Consider the following 20,852-nt stretch of genomic DNA (forward strand, 5'->3'; position numbering starts at 1 on the left):
GCGCCGTGGCATGTGGGATCTTCCCAGACCAGGGCTCGAACCCGTATCCCCTGCACTGGTAGGTGGATTCTTAACCACTGCATCACCAGGGAAGCCCATGAACCAAGGTTTTAAGAAAAGAAGACCTGGAAGAGAGAACACAGGCTGTAGAGAGAGAATCAGTAGGCCTTTGCATCTGCCCTGGGGTGCACCGAGGTTGTGAGCCCAGGTGACTGATGGGGGTGCCGGGCGTGGGCTGGGGGACAGGCAGTGTTTGTATTAGATCCATCGAGCTGGAACTAACCCTCCATCCCAGAGGAGAAGCCCAGCAGGTACCGGGGCCTCCGCTGGTTTTGTGTTCTCTCCCTTCAGAAGAAGAGCTGTTTGTCCACGTACCACAAAAAAAAAAAAAAAAAAAAAAAAAGAAGAAGAGCTTATCCTGGGGAAACCTGGGGTGTTCCCATGTCACAGCTGCTGGGTGACCTGTGTCACCTGAACTGCGGTCTTTGTGTGGCTCCAGCAGCTGCTGGGCCTCGGGCAGGATGTGCTTGCTCCTCCCCCCGGGAGACAGCCACTCCGGGTCAGGGGTGCACAGAAGTGATGAGAGGAGAGACCAGCCCTCCCTCTGCATGTCGCCTCCTGCCGCCCTTCCCAGATCCCCTTTCCTCCTCCTTGCCCGGGCCCCCTGCCCTGACCCCTCCCCTCTAACATGTTTGACTGGCGCTTACTTCTTCCCCCCCAGGAATGTGGCATCACCCCAGAAAGTGAGAACCTGACCTTGTCATCGTCAGGAGCTATTGACCAGTCGTCCTGCACGGGGACGCCTCTCTCCTCCACAATTTCCTCCCCAGAAGGTACATGATGGTGGGCGGGAACAACTGCAGGTCCTTCCCCGTCAGCCGAGTCCATAGTGCTTCTAATATTTCCTCCCGGATGGACTGGGGAGCAGCACATTAATACCTAAGCGGCAGACAAAATAGGCCCCGGCTTGAGAGGAAGTGAGACTTGCTCCCTTGCAATGAGAGGGCGGTCTAGTGGCTGAGCTGGGGCAGAAGCAGGTATCTCACTCCCAGTCCTGCTGTCGTAAGGTTTTCTTTAACATTATGACAGGGAAAAGCAAATCCCTCATCCCTGAGGTTGAGTTTGGAGCTAAACCTTGGAAAACCTTCCATCTAAACCCTATTTGGTGAGGGCAAGGCCAGGCCGCTGGTGTCCTCACTGCCCGGGTGCAGCGAGAGAGCTCTGCTCCCAGTGCACTCACAGCAGCCGGGCCTGACCTCCGTGTCCTTCCTCCAACTCCTGTCTCCAAAGACCCTGCCAGCAGCAGTCTGGCCCAGTCGGTCATGTCCATGGTGTCCTCCCAGATCAGCACCGACACCGTCTCCTCCATGTCCGGCTCCTACATCGCCCCTGGCACGGAAGAGGACGGGGAGGCTCTCCCCTGCCCCCGGGCCGCCAGCAGGACCCCCTCAGAAGAAGCAGAGGTAAGAGAGGAGCATGGGATCGCCCTCGCCGCTCTGCTCTGCTCTGTACTCGAGTCCCAAGGAGCTCAGTCCAGGGCCTGCCAGGGAGATCAGCAAAGCCCCCCAGTGCTCGGGAGGGGAGCCCTGGAAAACAGGGTACCGTGTCGTTGAATCAAAGACTCCCTCAGATGTGATCTTCCGTGTGGCACCACTTCTGTCCTGAGGACTTGGTTTGCGTTTGCTGCCGGGCGAGCTGGGTAGGAGAGCCGGTGGCATCTGCATCTTGACTTTTGTTGCTCCTTTGCAGGTGACACCAGCGGCGTCTCCAGACTGCAACTTTGCGGGCCTCGCCGCCGCCGCCGAAGAGCAGGATGCAGAGGTAAGAGCAAGGTGGACGCTGGTGCCCCTCCCCGGTCAGAGGGACTGCCGGCGCTGGCAGAGGATGCAAATAGGATGGGGGCTGTTCTGGAAGAAGCCTTCCAAGGTGGTGCACTTGGATCTGTTAGAGGCAGGGTGCAGGCAGAGGGACTGTCCGATTAGCAGAGGGCGCTGGTCTCAGCGTAATAGGCGTGGGGTGCGTTCCAGAGGGAAGTCTTCCAGGCCAGACCCTTGAGAGGGTGTTTGTCCTCCAATTCACTTAGTATTTACCTGGCACAGGCATCTCACATCTTCCTGGCACTGGGGGACACAAAGACCGAGTGACATGGCTTTTGCCTGCCCATGCCCCCAATCCACCCATCCCACCCATCCCGGAGCTCCGTCTGATGGAGGAATCAGAGTTATAACTCAGCGTGAGAAGTGCTCTGATGGAGCTGTGGCTGAAGTATATGGAATGCCCAGCTCCCCGTGGGGACTCTACAACTTTCTCTTGAGCCAGATGTTCTCAAAGGAGTATCTGGATGGGGTTGGGGATCCTAAAGGGTTTCTGAAAGTTTTATGATCTCATGGTTTGCTTTTTCATTTGACAACTTTTATTTCCACCTGAGAGAAACAGTGTGAGCTAAACTATTACCAAGGCTATTCCTGACAGTCCCAGGGTCCCTCTGTAAGGTGCCTCAGACCTGGTCCCTCTGTAACGTGCCTCAGACCTGGTCCCTACGGGCCGATCCTGCCTCGCCAAGCAAAAGCTGCCTCTGCTGGGCCTCCCAGCCATCTCACACGGACAGGAAATGTATGGATACCATGAGGGTGATTAGTTCTGTCTTCTGACAATCAGTAGACTCATTTCACTGCTTTATGGACTCACAGTGCCTTCCTTCTGTCCTAGGGAAATGATGTTCTAGAAGAAGAGGACGGATCACCCACACAAGAAGATGGTAAAAGACCTGGTCTTTTGCTCCCTTTTATTATATTTCTTTCCCGGGTATTCTCTAAAGGGTACAGAAAGGGGCACTGGAGTGACTTGGTGGCACTGCTCAAGGGTGTGGCTTTGGGGAAAGGTTGTCTTCTTGATGGAATATCAAAGCAAGCAGAGTATCTGAGGACCTCAGCAGCCTTCCCGGCTCTTTCTGGGCCTCTGAGCCAAGGCTGCAGAAGATACATGTAGTTCTCCATTTACGTTGAGTAGATCCTGAAGCTTCTTGGGCAACTGCCATCACCTTCCTTCCTGCTTCAGCTTCTCAGCTGAGTCTCACAGAACTGCTCTAGCAGCCCCAAAGTTCAGCTGCATCAGGAGAACAGCTTCCTCCCCTTGGGGGAACCGACTGTTAGGCAGTAGGTTTTCCTGCTTTAGTGAAGAAAACGGCTGATGTTACAGCAGCAGAAGGATCACAGCCCTGGTGGCACAGCGAAGGTGAGGTGAAGAGACGTTAGCACCTCAGTGTAGACTAGTGTTTGTAGGCTATTGGAACGATTCTCTTTACCATCATTCAGGCCTCAAGTAGATATTTTTTTTAATTGGAATAGTTGGCTTACAATGTTGTGTTAGTTTCTGCTGTACAGCAACGTGAATCAATTATACATATACATATATCCACTCTTTTTTTAGATTCTTTTCCCATATAGGCCATTACAGGGTATTGAGTAGAGTCCCCTGTGCTCTACAGCAGGTCCTTATTAGTTATCTATTTTATATATAGTAGTGTGTATATGTCAATCCCAATCTCCCAATTTATCCCTCCCCTCCCTTCCCCCCCGCCATAACCATAAGTTTGTTTTCTACATCTGTGACTCTATTTCTGTTTTGTAAATAAGGTCAATTATATCTTCAGTCGGAAGAATTTTGTTTCTAGTAAGCCGAGAAGCAAAGGAACGACCTACATATAGAGCAAGGAAGCGGGTTGGCGGGGGAGGCGAGCTGGGAATCCCACCTGGGAGTGTAGGACCAGGCGTCCCAGGAACCGGTGTCTCTTCCCTCTGCTCTTCTGAGGTGCCTCCACAGAAGGGCAACCTCCAGAGCAAACCTGGATCCCAGCCTGGATGCAGATGTCACGCTAGTCGCTTCTGCTTTGGCCATGGCAGTTGCTTGGGGGGCGGTGTGGTGTGCAGGGGGTGCGCATGTGCACTTGACCACTCTCTCCTGGCCAAGTAGTGCTGGAGGAGGGGTGGTCGCCCAGGCTGTGCCTCTGCCGCACGCGCGCGCCAACCAAGCCGGGGTTGGGCGCTACCTCCCCTCGGTTGATGTCTTCAGGGTGCAAGGCTCCGAGTTCTCCATTGTGATTGTCGTCCCCAGTAGAATATTTGCTTCTAAAAGGCACAGGGCAGTACGTGGTTTCCGCCTGACATTCCATATGTGGTTTCCACCTGACATGCCGTACGCAGTAGATGTATGTTTCTTCCTCTCCCTTTCACCAAGGAAAAAGAACCGGGTGGGGGGCTTGAAAAAATAACATCTAAAACTGTCCCCTTCCCATCTTACATGACTGTAGGTTTCTGGTCAGCCCCTTAAAACATACTCAGAATAGCAAATTAAGTCTCAAAGAAAATAAATCATAATTTTGCGAACGAAGCGATTCTTTGATTTGAGATGCAAAATTACGGAACCAAAGAGCTTTAATTGCCATTTTATGTATTAGTCATTTCGCAGAGCCTTGTGGTCATAAACACACCCCACGTGCACCGACAGACACAGGCCGGAGCCCGGGGTCACTTCCCCCGCGGCTCTCCTGGCTCTTCCAGCCTGGCTTAGCTCTGCTCTGGGCCCGGGTCTGCGTGTCCGAATCCCACAGACCTCCCCAGGGTCTGATTTCCCAGGAACGAAGTCTGGAAAGGGGCCAGTTAAGGAAACAAAGCAGAACAGAGCGAGAACACAAACATACCCACACAGTTTCCTTTACTGTCCACTCTACCCACTTAATTATTGTCTTTTTTTTAACATATGATTTGATTTTTTTTGTCTCCATCCTTAAGATTTTTATTTTAAGGACAGCGAAGCAGAGAAAAACACAGCCAGGCCCTCTCTAACTGCCTTAACTCCGTTACAGGCCAGAGGACATTCGCATTTCTAGGTATGGAGTGTGACAATAACAATGACTTTGACATCGCCAGCGTGAAAGCACTGGACAATAAGCTGTGCTCTGAGGTCTGCTTACCCGGTGAGTGGCAGTCTGCTGAACATGAACTTGGTGGGAGACGCTCCCCTGCTCGCACCCCTGCTCTCACCCTGGGACACCCATCTCCTGCCCTGCAGTTCCTGCAAGAAGGCATGGGCTTTGCTAAGGTGCTGGGAGCCAGTTGCTGAAAGGAAGTGAGGCGGCCTCGGGAGAGTCCTTGGGCAAAGAGCGACTCTGCTCTAAGCGAGACTATTTGGGCATGGAGAAAGGCACAAAAATACCTCCAAAGCCTTCCGATTTGGCCTGACCGTGCCCCCTCCATCATGATCTTGCAGATCCCATGGCAGGGGGCCTGGTCTTGTTTCCATCAACAGGCAGTTTAAGGCAGACACGGCCTCTGTGATAAGGTCTTGGAAAGAGAGCCTGAGCCCTTGAAAAGGGAACCTGTAGCCCCTCAGAGGAGAGTGTTTAGTTAGGATCAGAGAGGAATTTCAAAGCCAGCGTTTTATAGACTAGCTCTGTGACCCAGTGAGCCCTGGGCTACCACCAGTTGCCTTGTGCTCCCTAGATTTGGATCCCAAAGGAACGATCAGGGGTCGAGGGTGACTCTTCTCCCTGGAGCCCTAACTCTGTAAATTCAATCAGGGCCATCAACGTGCCCCTTATTCCTTCTCATGACACTAAACTGAATCTGGGATGAGTTCTCAGGAGGAGCCCACCTGTCAGTCACACTCTGGGCACTGATGTCCCTCTGCTCCGTGCTCACCAAGGGCTTCACCAACCATGGCTCTAAAGCCACGTCTTGCCCGGTGGACTAGGTCGAAATTGCCCCTCCTGGGTTCACGGCAGAGACTGCCTTCATGTTGCGTGGTTTGTAATCTCTTAAACATGCCCTGGACATGTTTAAGCTTCAGGACAACCACGTCCCGTCGTGGGTCCAGTGCTTTACTCTCTTGGCGACGTGGCTACAGGTGCTGGAGGGACACAAACTCCTGTGGTTGCCACTCTCCATCAGCTTGCAAAAGACCCAGGTCCTCACCCCTCTGGCCCCATGCAGGCTTGTGGTGGAGGAAGCCGTAATCCCCAGAGACGCCTCCCACGGCCTTCCCAGGGGCTCTCCGGTCCCTTCCCACTTAGCGTTGACCCAGCCAGGCCTGGGCCAGAGCGGCTGAGGTCCAGGGTACACTTCACTTCCTGCCTTCCCACTCTTTACCTGGCTTCTGTCTGTCCATTTGTTTCTCATGTCTTTTTGCCAAATGTACGTCTGTCTGTCCAGTTTGTTTATTTTGAAACTCATTTAGGTTATCCAGACTTCATGTGAAAGTTCATGTTCACCCACACCCAACCCCAAGCTTGCTGGGCGCGCGCACATCTGAGGGGCCCTCGCTGAGGCTTCCATTCCTAACTGGCAAGAGCCTGTATTTAATATGCTGAAATTTTCCAGGAAAAAAAATATTTGTGAGAATAGGTTAATCCCTGTTCCACAAAAGCAGGGATGCTTCTGTGGCAAAGGTTACGGGCAGGATTTGTTTTGGTCACTAGTTGGGGAAGATGCCATCTCTGCTCTCACTCCGCCCTGAGTCTGTGGCAGCTGTGCCGGCCAGCCGCTCACTGGGCTTCAAGAGAGGAATCTAGGCTCCTGCCTCCCCGCAGTGGCTCCCCACCAACCCCCGTGTTTGGCAGAGAGAGCTCCTGGGAATTGTTTCAGCCACCCATGCTGGTGGAAACTGACCCCAGGCCTTGTGCTTCCTCCTCTCCCTAACTCCTTCCGGCCAACCTGCTGGTGGATGTTTATTCCACTCTGGGATTGCAGCAGGGGAGCGAGACCTGGAAGGAAAACAATGCCTGGGCTTCTTTACGGTGATCTCGGGAGCCAGCCATTCTCAGATTAAACTGGCTTCACCGTTCAGGCCAGACATGAAACCGAATGACAGTGGCGGCTGCCGGGAGAGGGAGTTGAGGGTTGCATCGTAGCCTCACCCCGAGGTCTCAAGGGCTCTTACGGGAGAAGGAAAGTGCATCTGCTCTCTTGGTAAAATGTTTCTCGGGTTCTGCTGTCAGCGTCACACTGGTAGTAAAGAGCTGGGGAACTCTCTGGAAGCATCTGTCGGGTTAATGTCGGGTTAATGACAGGAGCATCCACTGTGGTAGGTCCCGTGGAATCAACAGACCTCACCACGCTCAGCTGTAAGTTCAAAGTTCCATCCTATGACTGAGGTGCCTCAGGCTGGCTTGGCCGTCAGGGCAGCTTCTCAGGCACTTGGTCCCCCTCTCCACGCTGTTTCCCTCCCCACACGGATGCCACCCCCTCACGGAGCGCCCACAAGGAGGGAGCCCGGGGAGCATCCCATGGTCCACCCTCCCCAGGCCCACAGGTGCTCTGCCAGGAGCCCCAGCTGGCGGCAAGGATGGCTCAGGTCCCCATCCTCGCTGCTCTCATCACCCTTGTGGGAGTGATGCTGAGAAAGCACCTGTGTCATTCCAGCACCTCTTCCCCTAAGAAGCCTCTGGGTCTTCTTTGGCCCCAAGACCAAGGTGGGGGGGCGATGGTATGTTCTGAGATTGTTCTGCAAGGTTCTCAAAGGGAGGAAATCTGAGCTGACCATTGTAGGTGGTGAGCCGATTAGAATCGCGAGGCCGTGCTAGGTAGACGGGGCTCCAAGGAATCTGATGGAGTATCACACAGGCGGCAGGATAGCGGTCAGGGGACCAGTGACAATTCTGTGAAAAGGCTCTGGGGAGTGTGATGGGAAAAAGCAAAGATAATTTGAGTTTATTAGTGGAAATACAGATGTTTTTGTTCTCTTTTGTTTTTTGTGGTACGCGGGCCTCTCACTGTTGTGGCCTCTCCCGTTGCGGAGCACAGGCTCCGGACGCGCAGGCTCAGCGGCCATGGCTCACGGGCCCAGCCGCTCCGCGGCATGTGGGATCTTCCCGGACCCGGGCATGAACCCGTGTCCCCTGCATCGGCAGGCAGACTCTGAACCACTGCGCCACCAGGGAAGCGCAATACAGATGTTTTTAAATGACGGCATTGGACAGGAGTGGGCATACCGATGAAATCTAAAAGTACTTATGGAGGGAATTCCCTGGCAGTCCAGTGGTTAGGACTCAGCACTTTCACTACAGTGGCCTGGTTCAATCCCTGGTCGGAGAACTAAGATCCCCCAAGCCACTGCGCAGCCAAAAACAAAACAAAGAAAAGTACTTATGGAGACCTGAAATAACCCAAGGCTAAGACGCCACTAGGAAGGGTTATGCTTCGCAGATACTAAGGAAAAATCTGAATTAACTCTCTCTTTTCCTGGAGAGAAACTCTACAAGATGGTGGAACTGTTACAGACCTTAAATTTAATTAGTGGCTGGGTAGAGGCAGGAAAGAGGTGTGTGGAATCCCCCTAGATGTGCTCCCCAAATCTGCCTCTAGAGGTCTCTTCACTCCCCCGTTTCTGAGCCTGAGGATGGAATTAAGTGGGAACCACCTTTCTCTACCTCCCGTGAAGGATTTTGAATCTCCAGGCTCCCTTTTCTGGCTGAGGGCTGGACAGAATGGTAGCACTCGCTCAGGAAGTCCTCCTGCGCCTTCCAGGCTTACCTTCTGCATCCAGGATGCACGGAGCAGCAGGGTTTCGCCGAGGGTCTGGCAGAAGCCTTTTTAGAGGAAAGAGCACCACCGACTGTACCAAGAAGCCGGGGAGATCAGAGACTTCAGGTCTGAGTCTTGAGGCTGTTTCAGAAGGAGCCAGTTTTCAGCCCTGGCTCAGAATCTGGACCGGTGGTGTTTGTAGCAAGGACTCATGAATTCAGAGCCAGGCAGCCTGGCAGCCAGTGGTGGTGGCTTCGAGGCTGCGGCAGTGTTTTGATTTGACTTTGTGTGTGTGTGTGTGTGTGCGCGTGTGCGTGTGTGTGTGTGTGTGTGTGTGTGTCCTCTCCTGTTTACCATTTGCTTTTAGTCTTTCCTACCAAACAGCCGCAGTTCCAGAGTCCTGCCCCATAAACACAGAGGAAAAAGTATGAGATCTACCAAATTATATAAAATGAAGGAACAACTTATTTCATCTGGGGGTTCCTAACTTAAAAGGGCAATCTTGCCTGCTCTTCATCCTGTCACCCTTAGAGGGGAAAAGCACTGTGGACCCATGTGCCGGACTCCGGTACCCCCAGGGAGTAGAGATCCCCGCATTCCGTCTGGCTGTGAGAGATACCTAAACATTTCCTGTCCCACTCACTCCCCTTCCCCTGGGGTCCACCTCCACAAGACTATTATTAGAGCCTTAGGGCGGATTAGCACACCAGGACATTTATGGGTATACACAGTTTATACCCGCTTAATCCTAGTGTTTCTGCCATTAAAGGGTTTCGTGTCTTGGGCTGGCCTAACCTGAAGCTGACCCCAGACATTTGTGAGTGGCCTCCCTCAAACGTGACGCAGTGATCCTCATGCCCACCCTCCAGGGTCAGCCGGCTCCGTCCACGAACTGAGCCCTCTGATGGGCATGGCTCTCAGCTCTGCCCGGGAGGAGATCACCGTGTGCTGGAGGATCCAGCAATTTCCACACAGCATGAGAAATGGGGTGGTGGTACGGGCCAGTGGGGGAGCACTTCGGAGCACGCTGGACCCCATCTGGCTTCAGGGGGGGCCTTCTGGGGGCAGGTGCTGGAAGAGGCAACTCAGCAGTCCTCAGCCAGAGGATGGAAGGCTTTCCCCAACCTCAGGGGGTTAGGGCTTCATCCTCTCCCTTCAGAAGGGGCATCTCGCTGCACTGGGGGGAATGAATCAGATGGAGCCAGTCTGTGGGCTGGGAGGACGACTTGGGGGAGATGAGTGTAGCCTGAACAAGGCCTGGGGGGCGGCTGGTTGTCGCGCACATTCTGTGAGTCAGGCGCCCTGCTCACCACTCTCCCATGTCGCCTCGCTTGGTCTCACAGCATCCCTGGAGGGTAAGTACTCGTCTCCCATCTGATGGATGGGAAGACCAGGGCTCCAAGTACAGTGACCTGCCCAAGGTCACACAGTATGTTACAAGCTGGGGCTGTACCCCGGCTTTCTGACTACAGATTTAGACCTTACTACAGCTTGAACAAGCAGGAGGTCATGATGGATTGGATACAGAGCATGAAGGAGAGAGAAGCACCAAGAGTGGGTTTCCAGCATGGGCAGCGGGTGCTTCTCGCGCAGGAACTGCAGTACAAGGGGGGAAGATGATGAGTTTCGTGGATGGTACCCGGGGGACCCCAAAGCTCTGGAGCTAATGTCTCCTGGGGTTGGTGGCACCAGCTGATAGCAAATCTCGGTGGGCTGTTCGGGTGCAGAAAGAGAGGAACAGCCGTCACTCTGTTCTCTGCCATGCCATTTGGTCCCTGGCACCCTGCTGGGCAGCCAGTCCCTTCCTGCCCCACCCTGGTCCCCACAGCAAACACTAACTCTGAGCCCAAATTAACACACTCTTCTCCCTCCCCTTCACCTCCTCCTGCTCTCGTGAAAGTCTCAGCCAGACTCAGTTTCTTTTCCTGGTCCGCTGTAACACTTAGGCAAACTTCAAGACCAAATAAAGATACAAAAGTGGATCCTAGGGCAAGCTCACAAAACAAGGACCATCCTGCATGTCCCTCCATCAGTGGGCCACAGTGGCCATGACTGTCCCTAGCCCAGTGGGCACCACTGCTCCCAAGTTTCACGTGCTGTGGTTTGCACCCTGTGGGAGTTCCAGGTAATGCGCATCTTGCCAGTTTTCGTGCCAAACTCCCGGACTGTCCTGCCAGATACAACATCTGGACCAAACCAAAGGTCCGGTAACCTTCCTTTCCTCTTCTCAGGTGCCTGGCAGGCTGACGACAACGTGGTCAGTCGTCGGAACACGCAGCGCCGACGCTTATCTTCTGGCAGCCTGGAGGACCCCGAGAACAGGCTCTGCGTGTGGGGTCCTTTGGCCATCTGAGAGCCTTAGCCCCTGTACCAGGGCTCTCCTCCCGTTCTCACATCCCATCCTGGCCTCGTGGCACCACTGACCTCCTGGGCATCCTCAGCAAGACACACGGAGACTTTTTAGACCCACGTGAAAGCTGGATGCTGAGGGCACCTGCCCCTTCTCCCAGACTCATCTTCTTCCGCAACCGTGATCCTTCCCCTCTCAGAAGGGACTGGAAACCTCTTTTCTCCTTGTGGGCTAAAGCCACTCGAACTGCAGCTCATGAGACCCTTTGCAGAGAGTCTCTGGAATGTTTCCACTGTATCTTGATCTTCAGGTGGAGCTGTGGTCTACAGACTGGTTATTTCTTGTGCATCTTTTTTTTTTTCTCCTTAGGAGGTAGACCAAGAAGACTCAAGAGTTTGGGTGACTTCATTACAAACACCCATCTGGCATTTTCTAGTCTCTGGGACATCATAACCAATCTGAAACCTGCAGTTTGGGGTGGCGTTGGGGGATGACTCCTGTGAGAAGGGAAAGCCATATTGCACTGTAAGTGGGGTTTCCCTCAAAATGCATTAGGAGCTCCTTTCTCAAGGACAAGAAGCAGTGGCAACCACCAGGAGGTTGGTTGGGAAAACAGTTCTTGCTTCTGGTAGCAGAGGCTATGCCTCGTGTGTCTGCTTAGGAAGGAGGCCTTGAATCTGAGAACCCCTCAGTTAAATGATGCCCTACCGGGGAGTTATTTATGGTCAGGTGCACTCAGGAAGGCCTGGGGCTCCATCCTAAGGTGGCACTGCAAAGGCATTTTTGACCCCCTCTATGTACCAGGCACTTGTTAGGGACTGTCGTATATTATCACGTTTCATCACTACCGCCCTGTCAGGTGGCATTCTTATCCCTGCTGCCCCCGTCTCCACCCCACTTTTCTTAAATAGTTGAAGAAATAGGCTGAGAGAGGGGTGGACCGGTGGTTCTCATTTGGTACCCAGGAACCCCAAAGGAGGTTGGGGGAAGGGCTGAGCTGGGGTCAGTGGTGGTCTGGGAGGCTCCCCACCCCACCGGTTTTCCTCCCCTGTCCTCCAGATCAGCTGAGCCTGATGGGGGGAGGGGGAGGTCCTGCCTTCCATAGGCTCATCAGAGATTTAGAGATACTGTTCAAATCACGTGTCCACCCCACCTCAGTCCAGTGTAGGGCATATAAATAACAGCCTGAAACAGCAAGACCGTAAGCTGTTGGCTGTTCATCTCTCAACACTAGTGTTATCAATGGATTCCTCATAGCTCTCTGATAGATGCATTGTCTGCTGGCTTTTGGAAGAGGTGGTTGTTTAGTGGAGCATGAGATTGAGAAGCAAAGTGGGATCCAACAGTTTGTGAGGCTGAGATGTGACAGAGCCCTAGGCTATGCCCACCATGATGGCCTGAATTAGTAGTTGGAATTGTTGTCCTAGAAGAGCTTTTCAGGGTCCTTCCCAAGGCCTCAAAGAGAGCCCAGTGCCGGGGGATCTTTTGCACCTCCTGTGTGGCTTCTTTGCACCGCCAGGTGCGTGGTGACCCTCACTGCCTGGTGGTTGTGATTCACATCCTGCCCTGGGGGTGGGCAGGGGGAGGCCTGTGGTCCTGACAGACACTACATGAGCCAAGCCTGAATCTCAGCTTCTGCCTTGAGTTCCCGTGTCCACCTGCTCTGAAATCCTGCAGTGGGCTGTGCTGTTTCAGGCCCCATTTAATGTCCTTTCTTTCCCCGAAACATTCTTACAGCCCCTTTCATATTGAAGATTCGAGCAATAACCACACTTCCTGATTTCCTTGAAGTCTGAGCCCCAGAAGCACTAGGGAAGGGGGCGCTCCCTTAGCCTGGGGTGGTGGCATACAGATCCACCTCCTCTCCCGGCAGGTAGTATTCACAGTGTGGTGTTACCTGAGATGAAGGAGATGCAGGTAAACAGTCGCCACAGTGGCCAGGAACCCTAAGAGGAAGCCATTGTCTTCACCCTTTCTGGAGGCTCTGTCTTCTCCCAGGAAGAGGCTCACAGAGATTCCTCAAGGCCTCGGTTCCATAACCAAGACATACCCGGTGAGAAGTGGCCCTTCACTCCTGTTTCTCAGACAGTTCCTGCTCTCTCCCCCATCCCCTCACCTCTTTGCCCTCATTTAGCTCTTTGCCGAGCAGAAATATCCCATCCAAAAGGGCTGGGATCAGGGAACAGGGCACAGAGCCTGGTCGGGGAACAGGGCAGCCGCCCCAGTCATCATCTGGAGATGGTCATGTTGTTAGCAGTTGACCCACAGAGAATGTGACGGGGCCTGGTTTCTCACACAAGGACACAGACTAACCGGAGGCCTGGGGCTCCTTCCTGCCACACTCAGGTCGGAGCTCACCTATGAGCTCACTTCCGGGTGGTGTGGTGATCCCAGGCTTCTCACAGAGCCCTTTTTCCTTCTCCTCCCCAGTCCCATCCCACCAGAGGTCATGCCCACGCTGGGGCATCTCCTGGGCACGGATCCACACACGTTAAGCCATCTCACCTGGGGAGAGTTTGTGTCCTGTTCACCTGACCTTGGCATGCTGGTTGCTCACTTTGCTTTAGGATCTGCACACCTAGTGTGTGTAAGTATGTGTGTACTGTTGTGCCATCTGTGTACCCCTCACTCCCTGGGTGCACTCATGGGCACACTACAGTGGGGACGTCAAGGATGCAATATTTATGGATTGCTGCATGATTCTTAAAAATGAATAAAACTTCACAAGGGAAGGAGAGCTGTTAACTGCGCAGTTGGCTTATTTGTGCAAGTTTCTGTCCGACTTTCTCCAGCACGCTTTTAATACTTTGACTCAAGACAAGCTGGACATGGAGGAGTGAGAGAGGGCAAGGGGTAGAGGGAAAGACATGTTTCTCGGTGGGAGCTGGGGTACCATCCCCCGGGCACAGCTCCTGCGCAGAGGCCTCATAAGGAGCCCTCACCTCCACCCCCCCACCCCCACCCCCTTCAACCGGAGAACTTCCAACTGCAGCTCCTCAATAATTGAAGAGCAGGAAAGCTGGTGACTGGAGGGAGGCTGGGGGAAGGGAGGAGGAAGGACCACAGTCCACCGTTAGTCCGTCACTTAAAGGTTGGTGAAATTAATGGGGCAAATGACCCCAGTAAAAGAATTTGGCAAGTCCACGGCTTTCCTGGGTTTCACCCACCGGCTCTGTTTCCTCGGCTATCTGGAAAGGAGGGATAGCACTTCCGAAGAAGCCTCTGGAATGTCAGCTTCTGGGAATCTTGCTGAGGACGGGGCGGGGAGGGAGCGCTTACCGGGAAACACTGGATTACCCTAGCCGCCTTGGGGTGTCTGCGACCGGGGCTGCGGTTTCTGCGGACCTGAGCGGCAGGTGGCATCGGAGAGTCAGACCTGCTTGCGGGCACCAAGACGACACTCGGTCGGGAGACAGGGACAGGCCGCAGAAACGTGAGGAAGTGCCACTCGCAGCCCAGAGGAGAGGAAAGGAAACCCCCAAGCATGCACCCAGCCCTGGCCCCCGCGCCACGGGCTGCGTCCCAGGAGCCGTCGACACCTCTGAGCAGCCCAGATGGGAAGGGGGTGGGGCGGAGTACGGTTCCCGCGGCGAACTGCTCGCCGAGGGCCCCGGGGCCTCTGCGGGAGCGCCGAGCCGCGCGCCTCTCCGAGCCCTGCGCGGGGCCCTCGGGCGGGAATGCGCGGAGCCGGGACGCGGTGGCGGGTAGGGGGCTGGGTCGCGCGGGAGAGGACGGCAGGAGGGAGTTTGAAGAGAGTTACCGCGTGAGAGAGTGGTAAGAGCCCGCGGTCTCTTTGGAGATGCCCTGGCCAATGGCAGAAGCGGAAGCTGTTTATATGGGCGGGGCGTCGCCATGGCAGCAGGAGACGCCTTCCGAGAGGCTACTTAGTGCCGGTCCCCGGGCCGTTGGCTTTCAGAGAGGCGCCGTCGGGCGTGAGTGGCGACGAGGATTGCTGGCTGGGCCGTCGAGCTGGGAGCAGAGAGCCGCGGTGAGGGTGGGCGGTGGGAGGAATTTCTTCGAGAACCTTCCTTCTGCCCGGGCTGCGCTCTGAGCCAGGTAAGGGACGGGGAGGGCTGAAGGCCGTGGGAAGGGAGGGCGTCGGTACCAGCCCGCTCTCCCATCCGTCCCCAACGGAAGTGGTGGGCCCGGGGACTGACATTAGAGGCGTTTGGGGGACACTCACTTCCCGCCCCCTTATAACTCTCTGTATTGTTTCCTTCCTTCCCCTTGATCCCCATCCTAATATCCCTTTTCAAAGATCAGACCACCTCCCCCGCCCCCCGACCCGTCGTACTGCCCTCCTGGACTCTCTCGCCCCATTTCCATTGGTTGTGGACGGAGAGAGGGGGGTTAATTCCCCGCTTTGAGGGAGAAAGGGGTGGCCTCGCATGCCCCTACACTATTCCCTCGTTTAGCTAATTAAGTCTCCTCTAAAAGATCAAAGAGGAAAAGAGCGAGGCGAACCCCGTGTGGGTCGGACCCCCGGGCACAGCTTCTGTTTCCCAGACCTCGGCAGTAAAAGATCCTCCCCAGCTGCAGGAAGGATTTTAGTAAGAGCCTCCCCCCTCGCACACACTCTCCCCTCGGGGGTGGGGAAAGAGGGCTCAGTTCCCGCTATGGTCCCCGCAGGCACCACATTCAGTTCGGAGGAGGCTACCCCCGGATCGCGGGATGGAAGCACGCTCCCGGGAGGCTGCGTAACTGAAGCCGCGGGAGTCAGCGGGTCGGAGAGCTCGGCGGCCACCCTCGGCTCGGCTCGTGGATGTTGACCGCCCCCTCGGAGAGTCCCCGCAGATATGGCGGAGAGCTGGCTACGCGTCTCGGGAGCAGGGGCAGCGGAGGAGGCCGGACCGGAAGGCGGCCTGGAGGAGTCCAACGCCCTGGATGACAGCCTGACCAGCCTGCAGTGGCTGCAGGAATTCTCCATTCTCAACGCCAAGGCCCCCGCCCTGCCTTCGGGGGACACCGACCCCCACGGCTACCACGAGCTGTCAGGCTCGGCCGAGCCGGGGTCTCCCCTGGCGGCGGACCCCGCCTGCCTGGAGCAGCCGCACACGCCCGGCAAGCCCACGTCCTCGTGCACGTCGCGGAGCGCCCCCTCGGGGCTGCAGGCCCCGCCTCCCGACGACGTGGACTACGCCACCAACCCGCACGTGAAGCCGCCCTACTCGTATGCCACGCTCATCTGCATGGCCATGCAGGCCAGCAAGGCCACCAAGATCACCCTGTCGGCCATCTACAAGTGGATCACGGACAACTTCTGCTACTTCCGCCACGCTGATCCCACCTGGCAGGTAGGGGAGGCCCTCCCTCCCTCCCCATGCCCGCGCGGACTGGACTCACATCCCAGATCCGCAGGCCAAGTAGGCGCTGTACGGCCAGGGCCCCGAGAGAGGAAGGCCGTCGAGGAAGGACCTCAAGGGAGCCCAGTGCTTGGACTGCTGCCCCTTTGACTTCAGAGAGGGAGGAGGGAGGATGTTCAGAGGGCTGTAGGGGTGCCGACATAGAGGTTCAAGTGGAAAGAACTTGTCACTCATCCGGCAGGCTTAGCCCAAAGACCAGGGCTGAACTATGCGTGGACACAGCCCCCCAGCGTAGGTTGATGGACTGAGGGACACATTTTTGTCCCAAGTCCTAGAATTCCTAGACACTACCCTCCTCAAGGTCAGTTTGTCAGGGCCTGACTGGAAGCAGAGCATCGTTCCTGCCAGGCTCTGCATCCTGCCTGCTTTCAGTTGGCTGGAGGGGGTCTGGGAGGGGAGAGAGGCGTGCTGCGGGGTATGAAGGCCAGCTGTGTCCCAGTGGAAGGGCTACGGGGCCTTCCGAAAGCTGCTGTGCCAGCCCCCACCCCAAGCCCTCCCTAGTTTCCTGCCTACACTCCTCCCCCTCTTCTCATCAACCTCCCTGGGGGGACAATTACCTCAGCCAGGTGCTTTCCACAGGGGCTCTTTCCTCCCACACTGGCTTCATGTTCCAAGTCTCCGGAACCTGGCACAGAGCAGCCAAGGGGCCCAGGCCACCATGTAAACATCCCAGTCTTGCCAGGGGGCACTACTCACCTGCCGGCCCCACCAACCAGGCCCCAGACCCCTGTGCCCCAGCGTGGTTTGGACTGTGCACCCAGGCATGAACAAGTCAGGATGGTGATTCAGGCTGGGCACACACTGCCCTGAGCATCTTCGACCATCAGGATCAGGGGCTACTTGGGGACAGAGACCCTGAGGATGCACAGATCCTTCCCTGTGGCACAGGTCACAGGATCACAGTTCCTGTGATCACAGCTATTCCACGTTTGCTTGGGCCCTGACCCTGGGGCAGGTACCATTTGTAACCTTGGTGAGAAAGCAGAGACCCTCCACCACCCCCCACCCTACCCCAAGCCTGAGAGGCCCCAGGAATGAGCGCTATGCTCTTGGCTGGGTAATAATCAACTGAGGCCTCAGAGCCTGGGGTGGGAGGAGGGGGACATGGTGGGTGAGGGTCCAGGCCAGCAGCCGGCTCTAGAAACAAGGAAAGTCATCAGATCCTCCCACACTTCATCCCCCCACCCCCACACACACACCCTCACACCCACTCACTCATTTCACAAACAGAGAAGGCCAGCCAGGCCCAGGCAGAGGGAGATGGCCGTCCAGGCCCTGGGGGAGCCAAGGCCTTTGGCCAGAGGCCGCAAGCGGCGGGGTAAGGGAGGGAGGGCAGGACAGGGTGGCACTGAGAGCCACCCTGCGGCTCAGGGCTCGGATGACTGAGCAGGCAGATATCCTGGCAACAGGGAACAAAAGCCCCCGACAGCACTCCCAGCTCCTGGTGCCCCGTGGCTGGTGTCCCAGAGCCTCCCGGTCGGAGCAGCGCCTCTGTCTCCCCTGCCCCCATTGGAGAGAAGGTGGTGGTGGGACTGGCAGTGGCGCTAGGAACCCCCCATCACTGACCCCACCCACTCACCCAGCTGTCTTCCTTCTCTCCTATCTCCCTGTGTCCAGAACTCCATCCGCCACAACCTGTCCCTGAACAAGTGCTTCATCAAGGTGCCTCGGGAGAAGGACGAGCCAGGCAAGGGGGGCTTCTGGCGCATCGACCCCCAGTACGCCGAGCGGCTGCTGAGTGGGGCCTTGAAGAAGCGGCGGCTACCCCCAGTCCACATCCACCCGGCCTTTGCCCGCCAGGCCGCGCCGGAGCCCAGCGCCGCCCCATGGGCCGGGCCACTGACCGTGAACACCGAGGCCCAGCAGCTGCTGCAGGAGTTCGAGGAGGCCACTGGGGAGGCGGGCTGGGGTGCAGGCGAGGGCAGGCTGGGGCGTAAGCGTAAACAGCCGCTGCCCAAGCAGGTGGCCAAGGTCCCATGGCCCTCCAGCCCCCTGCTGCTGACCCAGGAGGAGCAGGGTGAGCTGGAACCCCTCAAGGGAAACTTTGACTGGGAGGCCATCTTCGACGCTGGCACGCTGGGCGGGGAGCTGGGCACGCTGGAGACCTTGGAGCTGAGCCCGCCGCTGAGCCCCGCCTCGCACGGGGACGTGGACCTCACCATCCACGGCCACCACATCGACTGCCCTGTTACCTGGGGGCCTCCAGTGGAGCAGGCTACCAACAGCCTGGACTTCGACGAGACCCTCCTGGCCACATCCTTCCTGCAGCACCCCTGGGACGAGAGCACCCGTAGCTCCCTGCCCCCCGAGCCCCTCTTTGAGGCGGGGGATGCCACACTGGCCTCTGACCTGCATGACTGGGCCAGCCTGGGCGCCTTCTTGTAAGAAGCCAGGCCCTGCCCCACCTCCAGACAGCACCGAAGTCTGGGCCCAGACTGCCCCCCTCCCCACCAGTGCAGGCCCATGGACACCCTACCGCCCAGGCAGGGGCTGGGCCAGGTCACCCCACCAGGCCACACGGCCCCCAGCCCAGGCCATCCTCAGATTCTAGTCCAGCAGGCTGAGAATTGGGGCCCAGGACCAAAATTGCTGCCTCTGCTCCTCAGCCCCCCATACACACAGTGTTTCATTGATCCACTTCTTCCCTGCCCCAGAGACACGCTAAGGGCCCTGCACTATGAGAGCTGCGGCTTGGAGGGGCCCTGGCCAAGCTGGAAACATCAGTACAGGGCCCGCCCCAGAACATCTTAGCTTCGAAGCTTCTCTCTCTCCCGCTCTCCTCCCCAGGTCTCTATCCAGAGAAAGTTCCCAGGTACAACAAATGCTGATTAGGTGACTGCAAATTAACAGCCTAGAGGCCTCTCCCGGCAGAGCTTCCCTGGGGCTGGGGCCGGCAGTTTGTGAGGCGGAGCTAGGCGGAGGGGGGAAGAGAGAGGAGACAGAAACGAGGCCGGGGTGCCGGGTGGAGCCAGGAGATTTTCTAAGGCCTCTGGGATCTTCTGGCTTCATCCCTAGAGGTGGGGCAGAGGGTATGTGTCCCTAATCTTTGAGCCCAACTTGAGGCTGAGAGCAGCGGGGAGTTGGGGATCTGGGGGTTAGGGGCTGGGGCAGCCAAGCTGCAGAGGGAAAGGGGACAGACAGACTAATGTAGTGAGTGTAGCTATAGCTGAGGCTTAACTGGGAGGGACGCAGTGCTTGCTAGAACCACTGGGACCAGGAAGGGGGGATGGCCCCGTGCCCTTGCTTGCACTCCTGCGGGGGAGTGTCTTGCTCCACCATAAACCCCCTGGGCTGCATCCCACATCCACTCTCCTAACCCATCGGGCAATTTAACCTTTTTCATAGAAAGTTATTTACAATCAAAACATTTTTAAAAATAAAGTTTTAAAAAATCTCAAAATGGACCTGCTTGCAACTTTCTCTGGGGAAAAGCATGGGCCAGTTTTGGGGAGGCCAAGGACCAAGGGGGAATGGCTGGGAGGAAGATGGGGGCACCAAAGGCCTGCAGAGTGTCCCCTGATGCACTCCTCATGATCTCTGGGTCCCCAGAGAGAAAGGGGCTGAGAAGCAGCCCTCGGGGGTCCCCTGCAGCCAGGGCCTTGGCACCTCTATATGTGCAATGGGGAGACTGTACCCACAGCCCCGAGGAGCAGGCGGCAAAGGAGGCACAGCCCCCTCCCTGGCCCTGGGGACTCACTCACAAAGGCCGAGCTCGCCCAGGGCTCGGCTCACGTTCCCCACCTTGCCCACCTTGAGGGCCTGCCCAGACTCGCCTGCGGTCCTCGCCTGGGCCTGTCTCCAGCTCCTCCCTCCCTTGGTCCCTTCCTGAAGGGACAGGGTGTGAGGTTCGAGGGCCCCAGCCCCTGGGGCCCCACTTGCCACCCTGGGGTTCATTCACCCCGCCCAGCGCCTTCCCTCCAATGCAGGTTGGGGCTGAGGGAGGCCATCAGGGCAGACGGAAGACGGGGTGCCTAGACCCTACAGCTCCAGCCTGTGAGGAATCAACGTACCAGAGTTCTGATGGGGAAACTGAGGCACAGCAAATATGTGACACTCAGCAGGCACCTTTCAACCCCCTCACCCCAGCTTTGCCTGGAACCCATCTCTCCCCTGAGCCCGCACCTGGCCCCGCCAGCACGCCCTTGTGGTGCACAGCCCCTTCCCCCAGCACTCACGCGCGCGCGCGCACGCACACACACACACTCAAACGGGCACTGTCCTACACAATCCTGCCCAGCCTCCACGGGCCCCTTTCTCCTGAAGCCCCTTTCTTTCCTTGCACTCGAGGCTGGCTCCAGGCCAACCTGGCATTCCCCCGCCAACTTGCTGCTTTCACTTGCTAATTATTCCAAATATTTCAGAAGGGTGCACACACTGCAGGGCCAGCCGGGTTGGGGCCTTACCGAGCTCAGGAGGCAGCCCATCCCCTTCCCACCGCTTGCTGAGGAGGCTGCCCCAGCCTCCCTCTGAGACTCCCTTCACCCCCTAAGCAACGACTCCCTCCCGCTCCCCACCACCCTCCGGCCTTCCTCCCCACGCTCCCCAGCACTGGGGGAACATGGGGGCTCCAGCCTCTCCACTGGTCCCCAGGCTCAGCCTCCAGCCCCCGCCAAAAGGGGT

The 20,852-nt window shown here is 56.8% G+C and overlaps 2 protein-coding genes across 4 annotated transcripts in view; both read left to right on the top strand.

Annotated features, from left to right (window-relative positions):
- The window catches only part of RNF157 (ring finger protein 157), a gene marked incomplete at both ends in the record, with an annotated part of 78,702 nt that extends 67,830 nt beyond the window's left edge, over positions 1–10,872 (top strand). For all 3 annotated transcript variants that reach the window (XM_079725736.1, XM_079725737.1, XM_079725738.1), the window contains 6 exons: positions 722–833; positions 1,291–1,463; positions 1,750–1,821; positions 2,710–2,758; positions 4,865–4,975; positions 10,751–10,872. In XM_079725736.1, the coding sequence (XP_079581862.1) occupies positions 722–833; positions 1,291–1,463; positions 1,750–1,821; positions 2,710–2,758; positions 4,865–4,975; positions 10,751–10,872 (639 nt within the window). The remainder of the gene's footprint in view (positions 1–721; positions 834–1,290; positions 1,464–1,749; positions 1,822–2,709; positions 2,759–4,864; positions 4,976–10,750) is intronic.
- A 4,793-nt stretch (positions 10,873–15,665) lies between these two features.
- Positions 15,666–18,617, top strand: FOXJ1 (forkhead box J1; the record flags this gene model as incomplete). Its single annotated transcript, XM_079726152.1, has 2 exons — positions 15,666–16,163; positions 17,850–18,617. The coding sequence occupies 2 exons, from the start codon at positions 15,666–15,668 to the stop codon at positions 18,615–18,617; spliced, it is 1,266 nt and encodes a 421-aa protein (XP_079582278.1).
- Positions 18,618–20,852: the final 2,235 nt, after the last annotated feature.

Source organism: Hyperoodon ampullatus, assembly GCF_949752795.1.
Source record: "Hyperoodon ampullatus genome assembly, chromosome: 19".
Classification (NCBI taxonomy): Eukaryota; Metazoa; Chordata; class Mammalia; order Artiodactyla; family Ziphiidae; genus Hyperoodon; species Hyperoodon ampullatus.